This window comes from Vigna angularis, chromosome 4 (genome assembly GCF_016808095.1).
Source record: "Vigna angularis cultivar LongXiaoDou No.4 chromosome 4, ASM1680809v1, whole genome shotgun sequence".
Taxonomy (NCBI): Eukaryota; Viridiplantae; Streptophyta; class Magnoliopsida; order Fabales; family Fabaceae; genus Vigna; species Vigna angularis.
This window is the reverse complement of record NC_068973.1, coordinates 37,199,846-37,216,054: the sequence shown is the minus strand read 5'-3', so window position 1 is coordinate 37,216,054 and position 16,209 is coordinate 37,199,846. Positions and strand designations below refer to the sequence as shown.

General features: G+C 30.2%; 2 protein-coding genes across 12 annotated transcripts; both read right to left on the bottom strand.

The window, feature by feature from the left end:
* Positions 1 to 3,099: 3,099 nt before the first annotated feature.
* On the bottom strand, positions 3,100 to 8,505 carry LOC108330114 (chorismate mutase 2). 11 transcript variants are annotated; one of them, XM_017564625.2, is made up of 11 exons: positions 8,081 to 8,505; positions 7,127 to 7,248; positions 6,878 to 7,013; positions 6,729 to 6,758; positions 5,607 to 5,798; positions 4,963 to 5,068; positions 4,650 to 4,833; positions 4,390 to 4,479; positions 4,168 to 4,311; positions 3,923 to 4,015; positions 3,100 to 3,526 (listed from the first exon to the last, which is right to left on the bottom strand). In XM_017564625.2, exons 6-11 carry the CDS (start codon positions 4,980 to 4,982, stop codon positions 3,323 to 3,325), a joined length of 735 nt encoding a protein of 244 aa, XP_017420114.1. In that variant the 5' UTR covers positions 4,983 to 5,068; positions 5,607 to 5,798; positions 6,729 to 6,758; positions 6,878 to 7,013; positions 7,127 to 7,248; positions 8,081 to 8,505; the 3' UTR covers positions 3,100 to 3,322. The 11 variants fall into 11 exon arrangements, with proteins under 11 accessions (XP_017420114.1, XP_017420106.1, XP_017420110.1 ...); XM_017564617.2 differs by lacking the exon at positions 6,729 to 6,758 and having other exon boundaries at positions 8,081 to 8,164; positions 8,258 to 8,505; XM_017564621.2 differs by lacking the exon at positions 6,729 to 6,758 and having other exon boundaries at positions 8,081 to 8,158; positions 8,258 to 8,505.
* A 4,231-nt stretch (positions 8,506 to 12,736) lies between these two features.
* On the bottom strand, positions 12,737 to 14,421 carry LOC108330509 (chorismate mutase 2-like). Its single transcript, XM_017564990.2, has 6 exons — positions 14,333 to 14,421; positions 14,021 to 14,204; positions 13,773 to 13,850; positions 13,553 to 13,696; positions 13,313 to 13,405; positions 12,737 to 12,943 (listed from the first exon to the last, which is right to left on the bottom strand). Exons 1-6 carry the CDS (start codon positions 14,350 to 14,352, stop codon positions 12,737 to 12,739), a joined length of 726 nt encoding a protein of 241 aa, XP_017420479.2. The 5' UTR covers positions 14,353 to 14,421.
* Positions 14,422 to 16,209: the final 1,788 nt, after the last annotated feature.

The window sequence follows — 16,209 nt, the reverse complement described above, 5'->3', positions numbered from 1 at the left end:
ACTGAATTTTTAATATCGGTGTAAAATTTTTATTTTTTATAGTTTGTCATATAAAATTCTTTTGTTGAATGTTTTGTATAGATATATATACATTAAAAAATTAAACCACAAACTTTGTAAAGTTTAAAATTAATTTCACGTAATAAAAGAACTAACTTTTTAGTGAAAATCCTTGTTAGGCAAAATTCTTATAAATATCATATATGTTAGTATACAAAATCTAGATGTAATCCTAGTGGTTATAAAATCATATTTTTTTTCTAACCTTTTAGATTAAATTAATATTTTAAAATCATACTTATCTTTATCTAACAAAGATCGTTTTTATTGAATTATTTATCATAATTGAGCCGATTATAATAAAAAATAATTAAATAATAGATACAATATTTTTAAATAAATATAATGTTATAATTTATAATACTAAAATTAAAATTATTATTATATTTAATTATTAACATATAAAATAAAAAAAATTATAATAATTATAATAATAAATAAATTACATCAATGTCTCTTAATAAGAAACTAATAAAAAAGACAAATGAATATAATATAAAATATATGAAAAAGACATAAAAATATATAAATTAATGTAAATGACTAAATTATACGTTTCATAAATTTTTTTTAAAAGAATTATATAACTTTGTAAATAATAAATATTAATTTTATTAAATTTGGAAAATTAAAAAAGTTAAAAAGTTATTAAGTCAAAATTTTAACATGTTCACACCAATTAAAAATAATGTAATTTTGATCACAAATCTTAATCGAATGATATTGATTTAAACTAGTGACAAAATAGATTACCATCTATAAATAAATTCGTCAGTCCATCAAAATTTTACAAATTAAATTAAATTTTTTAACTTTTAAACCTATTTTACGTGGATATCTCTAAACTGTCAAATTTACAAACCAAATTTAAGAAACCAAAACTAAGATGAAAAAATTATCAAAACAAAATTTGGAAATTAAGGAATAATTGTATAAAAGCATTATTATTAAACTAATTAATATAGAAACAGTTATGAAGCAGAAAATTAATTTTATTGGTAAAAAAAATATAATTATACATGAATCAATTATGGTTATAAGTTATTACTAACAAAGATAAAATGAAAGCTGGATAAAAAATACACATGATTTGTGATTACTTGTATGATGATATTATGTTTCTAGACGTTAAATTTTGTAAAAAGAAAAGTCCATGGCCTGACCCTGGTCTATAGGGCTTTAGGGGTTTTTAACCCTGTGTGTTTTTTGAGTGTTTCATCCTACACCTCCAAGATATCATTCTGCATCTCCAAAAATTACATTTTTAACCTTTTAACATCTCAACCTACACCTCCAACTTTTTTAAAATTTTCATTTTCAACTTTAATGATTATTTTTTCATTTTCTTTTCTTTCTTATTCACCACCTTAATAATAATTTAATTTAATTTAAAATTTAAATATTATTTAATATAATTTTATATTTTAATAATTATTAAAATATGATTTATATTATAATAATAATTGTATTAAAAAATTATAAATAAAATGATAATAATAAAATTAATAATAATAAAAATAAATATTTATAATCATGTATTTAAATATATTAAATTATATTAAAATATAAAATTAAATTCAATAATTATTAAAATTAAAAAGAACAAAATTTTGAAAAGATTTGTAATCGGATATAGATATCCGATAAGTAATGTTACGGATATCCATATCCGATTAACAATTGTTTTTAGAAATTTATATTTTATTTAAATTTTAATAATTATTTAATTGAATTTAATATATTAATATTATTTAAATGTATTTAAATATTTTATTTAATATAATTTTATTTGATTTTAAATAAATAATTATTTTTAAAATTTTGTCTTTTATTTAAATTTTAATAATTATTTAATTTATTTTAGTATTTTAATATAATTTAATATATTTAAATAAATTAAATATTTTATTTAATATGATTTTTTATTGATTGTTATTATTTTTATTTTAATTATTTTATTTTTATACTTTTAATATAACTAATATTATAATATAAATCATATTTTAATAATTATTAAAATATAAAATTATATTAAATAATATTTGAATTTTAAATTTAATTATTATTAAGGTGGTGTAGAGTGTTTTTAATAAGAAAAAGAAGAAAATAAAAATATATTTTTTAAAGTTAAAAATAAAATTTTTGAAAAAGTTGAAGGTGTATGATAAGAATAAAATGTTATAAGGTTAAAAATGGAATTTTTGGAGTTGCAGAATGAGATGTTGGAAGATAAATCTTATTAAAGGGGCTCATTCGATAGCTCTAAAAAAGGTAAAAAGAAAGGTATAATAATGACAACAAAAAATTTCTAAGTGAAAGAGAAACACAACATGAAAGAGAAATATTACATATTAGAGATCGTGTTAATTATTTATCCTATCAAAAATGGAACAAACCCTATAATGTAAATATTATATGTCATAGCGAAATTTGTTTGCTACATCACATAAAATTTTAAATAGTAAAACAGATTAAATTTATTACATTTAGAAATAAGTATACCAAATCATAAATTATTTTAAATCTAATTAAAATACTAGAGAATAGGAATGTTTGATAAGTGTAATTCTAACTTTTCTTTTTATATATTACTTTGTTTCACTACTTACTTATTTTTGTTTATAAAACCTTTTCTAATTTTGTTTAATGTGTATACGATTGATTAATCTTCTTTTGTGAGTCTAGCCATTTTTTATATGTTGGAAATTTTCTATCATCATTAAATTAGATTTTGCACAAAAATGTGATATAAATTACAATTAATTAAAAGAGCATCATTGTTCTATGTTTTTTTTTTACGTTTTAAAATGTTTTATATATTTTAGAAATTCAATGTTTAACTTATAATGTTTTATATATTTTAGAAATTCAATCTTTAACCTATACACGTGTAGTAAAAGTTAAAAAAGGAAATAAACTATATATTTTATTAATAATAATTAGTATTCACATTTTATGTGTCATGCGTACTCTCATTATTTCAAATTTTATAATATGTGTACAACATACAACAAAATGATAGAAAATTAAAAAAAAAAATCAAAAAAATATTGTTTTTTATTAAATGGTCTGCAAGATTAAAATTTTCAATACTTCTTTGCATAGTCTAAGTGTATGCAAAAGTTTCTAGAAAGTTATAACATTATTTTCTGAATTGACTTGCATAAGAATTTGGCATTATAACAACTAAATAAGAAACTAATAAATTTAAATTAACAATAAGATGACATTAATTTATTAATTTGACGGTGTTGTGATGGCTTCAATCGAGGCGTCTTAGTAAGTATTCGAGTCCAACCTTTGATGTGAGTGGAATTAACCATTTCTCGTATAAGAGAGTAACCTCTCCCTTGAAGTCATGTTCCTGGCTGAGTTCCCGCCCAAACACCATGACCTTCTTTTCAACTCTCCTCAGCACCTTATCTTCAAGTCTCTGTGTTGTCAATTCCTTCAATGTTTCCTTGTTCTGCAAAATACAGATTATAATAAGACCGTAACCTTAACTAATGTAAACCTTAGAAATAAAATTATTATTGGTATTATTGGAGAGGATAGAAATAACATAAATTTATAATATATAATTGGATATACATTTTATTTTTTAAACTGAATTTTTAAAATTAAATTAAATTTAAAGTTTATTTTTCTTTATATAATATTTAAATCATTTAAAATTTATTTTTAATAAGATTTGTTGTTGGTTATCTATTGAAGTATTATTAATACATAATTCTAAATGAGTATCTTCATAGACTGGACTTCTTATTTTTGAAGATAAAGAACACTTAATAGCAGCATTAAGAAACTCTCTTTTCAGTGGCATGACCACTACAAATTTTAAGAATGAAAACATTATATATACCTTGGCACGAATATAAGGCTCGAGGACTCCACCAGCAAATCTAAAAGTGGCCTCAGCAAGAAATTTTCCATAATGAATCCTTTTTGAGATGGCCTGCAGATATTTTATGAAACAAAATAAATAGTGTGGCAAGTCACAATCGACAAAACCATTCAATAAAATAAAATTTGAAACTGCTTATAAAATACTGTTCTTCATAACATCACCATTAACATACTCAAAAAAGACCGAGGAAAAAATTTCACCTGCAACAACGTAAGATCGGCAAAAGCAGTTTGTGCATAGTTGCCATCATCACCGCATTTAACAAACTTTGGAAGCAGCTCATGAAAGTACATTTCCCAAATTTCCTTGTTTATGTTAATCGAAGCACCTGCACCTTGCAAAAACTAAAAACAAAAATACATCCTTCTTTTTTCACTCAATAAGTAATAGAGAATCGTCCAAAAGTTTTCGAAATTAATTACTTCTGGAAATGGGTACTTTGGTGCAGCAACAACGGGTGGTAAACTTTCTGGGAAGAACGGATTTTCTTCAGGATTATCGTATCTATGTGCCTGCAACACCATCAAATTAGTGTTCAAAATTAAAATATATTTATTGCAAAGTAGTGTCATTGAACGGACTTAAATATAAAAACCAATAAGCTATATATAATAATTATAATTATTTGACAAGGCTTAATAAAGCTATCAAAAAAACCATATTAAGGTGAAGTAAAAGGTACCTTGAATTGAAGGGCCTCTGTTTCACGAACGAGGCCGCCAAGCAGATCGTAGGTTGGGGGATTCAAAGGAAACTTGACTCTTTCAAACAAAGCAAATATGATGGTGTCTTCTAGTCTAGCCAAAAACGCTACTACTGATTCTTCTGTGTAGCGTCCTCTCGGCTTTCTGGGACACTCATTACAACTTGCCAACAAGAGAAGCGACACAAGAATTTCATTATCAGAACAGTCAGAAAATGTTTTTCTTTATAGAGAATTTCTTTTATCCCTAACTTATTCTTGAAAAGGAAAAGCAAAGCATGTTTGTTCTTACCGGAATTCTAACGGATCCATCTGAACAAGACACAGAGTTCACTCTTGATGACTAAAATAAGGAGGTCCAATGTTATGTGTATTGGATTTTTTGGGCTCCATACAATCTGTTGTAAAAATAAACAATATTAACAAAATACAAAACAATATTAATAAGTTTAACAACTTAATAACCGTTTATACGTTAAATTAGGAAGATAATAACAATAATATAATATTTTACTTGTTTATATACAATAATATATGATGGTTGTTGTGACCCATTTTTATTTTTATTTATTACTAAAATAATTGTAAAATTAGAAGAATGTATTACTATATTAAATAAAAATGATATGAATTTATGAGTGAGAAAGTGGATTATGACCTGTGAATCTCTGTTGAAAATTTTAATCTACCAATATGTTTTAGTGTAGCTCGTCTATCCTGCCAAATTAATGCTAAAGGCGGTGCAAACCTAATATATTTTTGAAATAAAAAATTAAAATATAAAAGAACTTAGAACATTAATTTTGTGATATAAAGTAAACTTATTAGAGTACTGCCTCAACTATTTTTGAGAATATTTTAGTAAAAATCTAAGCTTTCATAATTAAATGACAAATATTACAACATAATGAAAACAAGATGGATATCAAAACCTACCATAGATGAGACTGTCTACTAAAAGCTGCGGGGAGTCAAAAGCTAGAGTTTTGTTACATCAAACAGATTTCACTTTCCAGTTCCAAACTTAAAGTCACAGTATAGACAAAACATAATTCAAATTGAAAAGTGAGAGTCCATCATCAACAACAAAAGCATTGTGAAAATCCAGCGTTGATTCACCGTAGAAAACTACAAAATATAATTCAAATTGTAAAAGTGAGTCCACACCATTATATCAGTTTTTCACCTCAGTCACAAATTGCAAAAGTGAGTCACAATTTAAAGAAAACAGAAGAAACACATCGCTGTCATACTAATAATAACTCGCTGTCAACAAAACAAGAAATGAAGTGCTCACTTGTCATCGCCTTTTCAGGTTCACATGTAATTCTTTAATTCCAGTAAGCAAATACACATGTTATTATGACACAGAGTGAAAAATCTTGAATGCAATTGGATTGTTCTTGGACATTGCAAGCGACGAATTGAAATTATAGAACATGAAGGACACAATACTTGGAAATCCATGTAACTTGATAGAACCATGGTAGGTGACTTTCAACATCTTCAAAAAGTTTACAATCATAATGATTCTCTTATGGTCAAAAATATCCTCAACAACTTTATTTATCACAACCAATTGAAATACAATCAAACAACTAATCTAGAGTTAATAATTTGAATATCGATCTGAATAACCTCTTACAATTACTGTATTTAATGTATCATATCTTATTGTCTTTTTCCATAGTTTGTTTGTTGTATCCTGTAAAAGAAAGAGCTCTTCACGCTTCTGCATGTGAGTTAAGAAAAATGTTTATCTTCTAATATGAGCAATTGTTAAAAATACATTAGGATAGTTAAAAATACATTAACCTTTTCTTTAATCTGTATACTCTACCAAGAATTTGAGCAATTATAACCAAACAAATTCCGTTTCTCACTTTCCTCTTACTTTTCTAACCTTTCAATCAAGCACACCTTCATTCAAGTATACTCATTTTGGAGATGTAAAACTAGAGAGCACATAACACAGAACAAAAGTAATGTTTAAGTTGTTTCATGTGTGTAAGACATATTCTATTCTAAATTTCTCAATCTGAATCACAGTATGCTTACCTGGAAATCTGATAAATTTGGGTTTCAAAGCTGACAGCATTTCAAAAAGATACAAATTAATTACTTTGATATGCACACAACTCTGTTATGGTCTAAGATATAGTTAATCTACGAAAGCTAAATGGTTTCAAAATGTAACACAACCTTACATGTATCCACTGGCATAGCAGACACTTGGTCCAACCATATCACACCTTTAATTGAAGTCTTGAGTTATGAGCTGTTGATTTGGCAACCAATAAAGTCTCCACCTTTGTCCAGTTTGAAAAATCAGCAGCAGTACCCCTGAAAGACCAGTATCAATATCACACATATTATGATAATTTATGAAATTAAAACTACAACACGTAAAGTCTCTGTATCACATAGTCTCTGTAGCACAAAAAATTGGTGCTCACGTGACTGCAGATGAAGCCAAGTTCCCTACACCATTTGATCCAATTAACGAAACTGTTAGATTAAGTGATTCAGCTGAACGAACAAAGAAGATCACTTTGTATTTCTTCCCGTGCTCAATATTCTGAAAGAAGATCAAAGTAGTGAATATTTTACTTGCAATCTCAGACATGAAAAATACAAGCAAGGTGAAGAAACAGAACAGGAAATTATGCAGGGTATGATGCAGAAAAATCATTCAAGCAAGGTGCAAATGCAAGGTGAATTGGTTTTAAACTAAGGAAAGATTCTACTTACAATCACAGCTAATTGGTAAAGACAGAATTTAAAACAAATGTGTTCAGATTTAAAATAGAACCAATAACATCGTATACAAGAAGAATCACAAAACTCAGGACTGAATACTCAATTTATTTGGGTAATTGAATCTGAATTTGCTTCTTCAAGAAGACATCTTGGACAAAACAGACCCACTTTGGGTCCTATAGCCTCTGTTTAAGAAACTGAAATAGTGCAAATTCTGGTTCAATCACTCAAAAAGATTGAGTTTCAATGCTGAAAAGAAACTTACAAGACATGAAATGCTACCTTGCTAACCCATAAACAAGAAATTCACCATTTTAATTACAGTAACATTTAAAAAAAAAAACAATTTCTCCCTACACCCTTTTCAACCCAAGATTCAGACTTACGTAAACGCATTGAAAGAAAAGCAAACAGAAAATTGTAACAGAGACAATACCACAATGCAAGAAAGATATTAATGGTGCATGAAAAGAAAAAGAACTGAATTTAAAAGAAAATAAAAAGGGTACATTTCAGAATTGAAAACAGATAATGGCAAAAAAATAATAAGCTGCATTGCATTCAAAAAGAAAGAAGCTGAACAAAAGGTTCACGAGGTAACTTTGTACTCACAGGTTATCTTAGCCTTGCAGAGCAGATTCAAGACTCACCTGGTTACTTTGCACTCAAGGGCTGAAGAACTCTCCCTGCCAAACGTGCTCTCTGCAGCTCACTACCTCTATTCAATTCTAATCCTAGTTAAAAAAGAAAGGAAAATGAACTAATGAAAGAAGATTCTGTGGTGTGTTCTTTATATAAGAAAAATAAACCAAAGCTAAGGAAAAAACCGAGCCAAATGATTTGCAGAAATGCCAATGCAGAGCGGAAAATGTGTTTCTCTGAGCCAACGTTTTTCTCGTTGGTCACAGGCTCACTCTTCACAACGTTGCAGGTGTTTGAAGCAGCTCCTGGTTCAGCTTGTGTGTGTGCTCTGGTTCAGAATGCAACTCCTTGTCTTCTCTAGTTCAATGTTAGGTTAGCCTCAAACCTTCGTCCAGTTCTGAAATTGGGGAAGCCTTCGCTTCTTCCAGGCGCTTTCTCTTATTTGACAATGAACCATTCTGAAATTTCAGAGACTTAAGAGAGGGGTTACAAGTCAAATATGCACAATTAGAGCCCTATCTAAGCAAAAAGAAAATAAAATTGTATTTTCACTCTGATTATTTTTTCGAGTGCAAGAGATACATTATTTGAAAACATTTTAAGTATCTAAAAATACAAAATAAAGTACATTTTTTAAAAAATAATCCTATTTTAATACCTTAACTAAAATATAATCTATTTCTACTTATTTACAACCTAAAAGAGACTAAGAATTATCTTTTAAGAAAAAAATAAAGAAAAAAAATAAAGTGTTAACAATAGTCTTAATCAAATGATACTGACAATAAAAAAAGTGTAGAATCCTTTTAGAATATAATATCTAATTTGTAAAACATCCATAAAGGAAACACCATTGAGTTAAATATGTTTTTAATCCGTAATCTATCAAACGATTTTGTTTTTAGTTTCTCTTTTAAACTAAGGTACGCTTTAGTCATCTTCCTTCAGGAAACCTTAATTTTCGTCCTCCAAAACTAACAGCACTAAAAAGAAGATGAGCTGACTAACGGTGAAGTGTCACGTAATTTTTTTTCCTGACAGAGTCAATTTGTCCCTCACCGTTCGGTCACCGTCATCATTCAGTCACCATCATCATTCAGTTGTCATAACAGTTCCACCATTACCAATATTGTTCGGTCATCATCACCATTCAGTCATCATAATCGTTCGGTCATTAACAATACCCTTCGGTCAGGTGAGGGACAAATTGACTCAGTGTCGGAAAAAAAATGACATGACACTCCACTGTTAGCCAAATCAACGTTTTCTTAACGTAGTTGATTTTTGAGGACGAAAAATTACGGTTTCCTAAAGGAGAAGAACCAAAAAGTACCTTAGTTTGAAAGAGGGACTAAAACAAAATTGCTTGATAGTTTAGGGACTAAAAACATATTTAACTTAATAACATTTGATACCATCATTGTATGATGCTTTTTTTTTTTAAAAAAAATTATTTATTATAAATGAAGTTAAAACCATTCGTAAATAAAACTTCAATCCGATTCAAAAACACACTATAACTAACACATTCTCCTCCCAACACCAATTGAACCGAAAATCCAACATAATACCACGTCTCCTAGCGATAATCAGACCCACACAATAACAAACATACTTCACTCCCAGTACCTATCAGACCGATGATCCAATACAATATCACTATTCCCAGCGTCAACCAGATTGGCACAATAACAAACATATTTGCCTCTTGACACTAACCGGACTAACGAACCTACACACTATCATGCCTCCAACCGACAACAAGACCAACATAATAACAAAAATACTCGCCTCCCAGCACCAAATGGACCAACGAGCCAACACACTATCACACCTACCAACGACAACCGAATCAACCCAATAACAAACATACTTGCCTCCCAACATCAATCGAATTGACTAGCCAACACATTATCACGTCTCCAAGCGACAACCAGACCAACACAATAATAAACATATTTGATTCCCAACAACAAGAGACAAGCAAAATCCGCTAATAAATGTTACCTACAACACTTTTAACGACAAATTTTCACTTGTGAGTAATTCGTTGAAAAATAGCTCACTACTAACAAATTTTTGCAATTTTCGATGAATACCAACTAGGATTTGCAAAACAAGCCAACCCAGCTCATTTAACCCTGTTCGTTTATGCCTGGCCTGACTTAGGCCCACCAAAAAACGGATCAGATTGGGTTAGCCTACCACTTAAGAATGGGTTAACTTTTACAACCTGGCTCGCCCAACAGTTGGGCTGCCAGACTAGCGAGCTGATCACGACTAAGTTGAGACCTTGGTTGAGCATTATCAAAGCTCGGTCGAGTTGTATCAGACATCAATCGAACTCTATCAAACATCGACCGAGCTCTATTAGACCCCGATCCAGGTCTCTTAGACCTTTGTCAAGCTCTCTCAAACCTCTGTTGATGTCTCTCAAACCTTGATCGAGCTCTATCAAACATCGGCCTAACTCTATCAAACCTCAACCAAGCCCTTTCACGTCTCAGTCGAGTTATATCACACTTCAGCTAAGCTTTATCGTACCTCGATCGGGATGATAGGCTAACCCAATTAACCCATAGTGATGACCTATTGGGCTTGGTGGGCCGAGTTGGTTCAGGCTCTCGGGGCAAGCCTCGCCTTGTTTGGCTAGGCTGGCGGGCTAGCCCATTGGATTTTCCCCTTTTTGCTACCCCTAATACCAGCCTCGGTAAATCCAATTTTTTTCTATTAATGTCCAACTATAATCAATATTCATGGATCTCCTAATGTTTGCATTTGAGGAAGATTCATCACCCTCTCTATTGCTCCTTTATTTGGCTCCACTAAGTCTACCTTCAAGTTTTCCTTTTAATCGTTCCTACTTCATACTACTTTTAATTGTTCCTTCCAACCTACTTTATAAATTAACTCCTCCCATTAAGAAGGACCATATATACCTATTTACTGGCTCAAGTCAATGTTCTTAACATGTATTTTAGCTGTCAATAGATGAAGCAATTATGCAATACCAACATCACAGTTAGGAATGTTGATTAAATTATGGTTTAATAATTTAGGAAGTCCCTATTTTTGGGCAGAATCTCAATTTGGTCCTTTTCTTTTTCGGTGTCTCAATTGGGTCCTTATTTTTGTAAAATTGAATCAAATAAAGGTTTTCCATCAAATTGACCAAACGCCGTTAAGGAGGGTGTGATGTGGCATGCTGACAGTGTAATTTTTTATTACGTTGGCATGCTAACGTACGTGGCATGCTAACGTACGTGGCATGCTAACGTACGTGGCATGCTAACGTACGTGGCATGCTGACACCCTGGTGGTCGACTTGATGGTCGGCCACTTGGTCTGTTCGTCGACCACCCACTAGGCTGACCATTTAGTCGATCGACCGACCACCAAACCGAGTGGCTGACCACCAGGCCGACTGACCACCAAACCGAGTGGTCGTTCACCAGGCCGATCGACCAACCACCAAACTGAGTGGCCGACCACAAGGTCGACCGACCACCAAATCGAGTGGTCGACCACCAGGTCGACCCACCCACCATACCGGCCGATCACCAAACCGAGTGGCTAACCACCAGGCCGACCGACCCACCAGGCTGACCACCCACCAGCGTGCCACTACCTAAATACACATCATTCAGCCACGTCAATTAAAAACTCAGTCCAACGTGCCACGTCAACCACGTGCCACGTCAACCAGAGACTGATGTTGTTGGGCTCAATTTAACGGCAGGGACCAAATTGTTACAATTTTCACAAAAATAAGACCAAATTGATATTTTGTCCGAAAATAGGAACTTCCTAAATGATTAAACCTTAAATTAATTTTATAAAGAGAAGACCCTTATAATTTCATTTCGAATATGTCACCACAGAATTTGTTTGCCACATCACATAAAATTTTACATAGTAAAAAATATTAAATTTATTACATTTAAAAATAAGGAGACCAAATCATACATTATTTTAAATCTAATTAAAATAGTAAAGGATACGAATGTTTGATAAATCTAATTCTAACTTTTCTTTTTAGATATCACTTTGTTTCACTAATTATTTTTTGTTTATAAAACCTTTTCTAATTTTGTTTAACATGTGTCGATATGATTCATTAATCTTCTTTTGTGAGTCTAGCCATTGGTAGTTCATTGTTTGCTGAAAATTTTCATCATAGTTAAATTAGATTTTACACAAAAATGTGCTATAAATTACAATTAATTAAAAGAGCATAATTGTACTATGTTTTTTTTTAATTTTAAAATGCTTTGTATATTTTAGAAATTCGATCTTTAACCTATACACGTGTAGTAAAAGTTAAGAGATAATAAACTATATTTTTTTAATAATAATTAGTATTCACATGAGGCATGTCTACTCTCCTTATTATTTCCAATTTTATATTATGTGTAAAAAGTAGAACAAAATGATAGAAAATTAAAAAAAAAAAAATCAAACAAAATATTGTTTTTTATTAAATGGTCTGTAAGAATAAAATTATAACACTTCTTTGCATAGTCTAAGTGTATGCAAAACTTTCTAGAAAGTTAGATAACATTATTTTCTGAATTGACTTCCATAGCAATTTGGCAAGGAACTAATAAATTTAAATTAACAATAACATGAAATTAATTTTTTAATTTGGTTGTGTTGTGATGTCTTCAATCGAGGCGTTTTAGTAAGTATTCGGTTTCAACCTTTTTTGTGAGTGGAATTAACCATTTCTCGTATAAGATAGAAACCTCTCCCTTGAAATCATGTTCTTGGCTCACTTCCCGCCCAAACACCATGACTTTCCTTTCAACCCTCCCCTTCACCATATTTTCAATGCTATCAATTGTTGACATTCTCATCAATGCTTTCCTGTTCTGCAAAATACAGATTATAATAACAACGTAACCTTAACTGATGTAAAGCTTAGTAATAAAATTAATATTGGTATAGTTAGAAAGGATGAAAAATAACATCAATTTATAATATATAATATACAAATTTATTTTTTAAAGTAAACTTTTAAGATTAAGTTAAATTTAAAGTTTATTTTTCTTTGATAATATTTAAATTATTTAAAATTTATTTTTTAATAAGATTTGTTATTGATTACCTATTGAAGTATTATTAATATATATAATTCTAAATGAGTAGACTTCTTGATGATTTTTTGAAAATAAAAAACACAAGTCTTTTTTAGTGGTTATGACCACTAGAATTGTTAAGAATGAAAACATTATATATACCTTGGCACGAATATAAAGTTCGTAGACTGAACGACCTTCTCTAAATTTGACCTCACCACAAAATTTTCCATAATGAATCATTTTCGAGATGGCCTGCAGATATTTTATGAAATAAAATAAATAGTGTAGCAAGTTACAACCGACAAAACCATTCAATAGAATAAAATTTGAAATTGCTTATAAAATACTGTTTTCGTCCCTTAACATACTCAAAAAAAAACCTCACAGAAGAAATTTCACCTGCAACAACTTAAGATCGACAAAAGCAGTTTGCGCATAGTTGCCATCATCACCGCATTTAACAAACTTTGGAAGTAGCTCACGAAAGTACATTTCCCAAATTTCCTTATTTATGTTAATCGAAGCACCTGAACCTTGCAAAAACTAAAAACACAATAGATCTTTTTTTTTCATTCATTAAGTAATAGTGAATTGTCCAAAAGTTTTCGAAATTAATTACCTCTGGAAAGGGAAACGGTGTTGCAGGTAAATTTTCTGGGAAGAACGGATTTTCTTCAGGATTATCGTATCTATATGCCTGCAACACCATCAAAATTAGTGTTCAAAATTAAAATATATTTATTGCAAAGTAGTGTCATTGAACGGACTTAAATATAAAAACCAATAAGCTATATATAATAATTATAATTATTTGACAAGGCTTAATAAAGCTATAAAAAAACCATATTAAGGTGAAGTAAAAGGTACCTGGAATTGAAGGGCCTCTGTTTCACGAACGAAGCCGTCAAACAGATCGTACGTTGGGGGATTCAAAGGAAATTTGACTCTTTCAAACAAAGCAAATATGATGATGTCTTCTAGTCTAGCCAAACACGCTCTTACTGAATCTCGTGTGTAGTGTGTTCTCGCCTTTTTGTAACACTCCTTACAACTTGCCAACAAGAGAAGCGACACAGAATTTCATTATCAGAGCAGTCAGAAAATGTTTTCCTTTATAGAGAATTTCTTCAATCCATAACTTATTCTTGAAAAAGAAAAACAAAGCATGTTTGTTCTTACCGTAATTCTGACGGATCCATCTGAACAAGACACAGAGATGACGTAGCCACTTATAACCTCTTGATGACTAAAATAAGGAGGGAGATCAAGAAACTCTCCAATGTTATTTGTACTGAATTTTTTGGGCTCCATACAATCTGTTGTAAAAATAAACAATATTAAAAAAATACAAAACAATATTAATAAGTTTAACAACTTAATAACCGTTTATACGTTAATTTAGGAAGATAATAGCAATAATATAATATTTTACTTGTTTATATACAATAATATATGATGGTTGTTGTGACCCATTTTTGTTTTTATTTATTACTATAATAATTGTAAAAAAATGTATTACTATATTAAATAAAAATGATATGAATTATACGAGTGAGAGTGGATCATGATTTCTGAATTTGTGTTGAAAATTTTAATCTACCAATATGTTTTAGTGTAGCTCGTGGTCTATCCTGCCAAATTAATGCTAAAGGCGGGTGCAAACCTAATACATTTTTGAAATTAAAAATTAAAAATTAAAATATAAAAAAATTTAGAAGATTAATTTTGTGATATAAAGTAAACTTATTACAGTACTGCCTCACGTATTTCAAAATATTTTAGTAAAAATCTAAGCTTTTATAATTAAATGACAAATATTACAACATAATGAAAACAAGATGGATATCAAAACCTACCATAGATGAGACAAACAGATTTCACTTTCCAGTTCCAAACTTAAATCTTTACATAAGAAGAATAAATCACAAAAGGCCCAGTGCACACTCATCTGGTGTAGTAATGGAAAATAATTTTAATTCACTTCAATTTCTATTATACTATTGGTAATCCCCAAACATATTTAAGACAATTCTCCAAACCATTATTAACTGTAAAGGGCTAAACCAAAATTTTGAAGAAAAAAGAGACGTATATACATATAAAAGTGGATAGATATTATAGGACGTTGTTTAAGTCTAGGTTGAGACCAAAAACATCTTTTAATAAAAAAGTCACAGAATCAAATATTCCAAATTCATGTGGGTTTAGGTCAATCCATAAGCCTTTCTTTTTAGTATAAAAAAATATATAATAACATATTAACCTAGTTACAAATGGAAACTTTCTACATAATCTTTACATCTGCGCTCCCTATCATTGTGTTTGGACAACAACTTCATAACTAAATAACCAAACACCGCTAAAACACAATACTAAACATCATTTTGATACAGATAAATCAATCTCTTTCTATCAACATTAAACACAATACTAAATAACTAAAAGAGGTCTAAATTCCACGTGAACTAAAACAAAGTACTTAATGTAACGTCCTGACAATTTAGAGGGGAATATTGGCTGTCCCCACACATCAACACGAGACTTTCTAATATGTTTTGTCCTTACTCGCACACTTTTCGGAAAAACTTTTTGGAAGGTTACCAACTAAATTACTCTAGGCTAAGGACGCTTAACCATAAAGTTCTTATGGGTTAGGCTACCGAAAAGCAAATGCATTTTTGGTGATATGAGTAGCCAAATCAATTCCTTTAAGCTATCCTTCAACCGTATAGTCCTATACTTATACAGTCTCTTGATCCCTCTCATTCTAGTGTCTATTCGATTCATCCATGTGTCCCTCCCTTCCACTGGAAGTCTGCCAGGAGCCGCTCTTTGTTTGTGCCTCTTGTACTTCGTGGCTTTTGCACCGGCGATCACTCCCCACCCTCGTCAGTGCCCGGGTGTCACATGCCCACCAGCTTCCACTTGGTTCGTCCTCGAACCACACCGTACTGGGAGAGGCTAGGCTCTGATACCACTTGTAACGCCCCGACAACTTACAGAGAATATTGATTGCCCCCACACATCAACACGAGGCTTTCAAAAGGCCATCCATC

Coding starts and splice junctions, on each gene's coding strand:
- LOC108330114 (XM_052876833.1), bottom strand. CDS start 4,982: ATGGATCCGTTAGAATTCCG. Junction 4,480..4,649: donor CAGAGGCCCTTCAATTCAAG/GTACCTTTTACT, acceptor ATGGTGTTGCAG/GCACATAGATACGATAATCC. Junction 4,016..4,167: donor CCGATCTTACGTTGTTGCAG/GTGAAATTTTTT, acceptor AAATATCTGCAG/GCCATCTCAAAAAGGATTCA.
- LOC108330509 (XM_017564990.2), bottom strand. CDS start 14,352: ATGGATCCGTCAGAATTACG. Junction 14,205..14,332: donor ATGGATCCGTCAGAATTACG/GTAAGAACAAAC, acceptor CTTGTTGGCAAG/TTGTAAGGAGTGTTACAAAA. Junction 12,944..13,312: donor AACTTTATATTCGTGCCAAG/GTATATATAATG, acceptor TGTATTTTGCAG/AACAGGAAAGCATTGATGAG.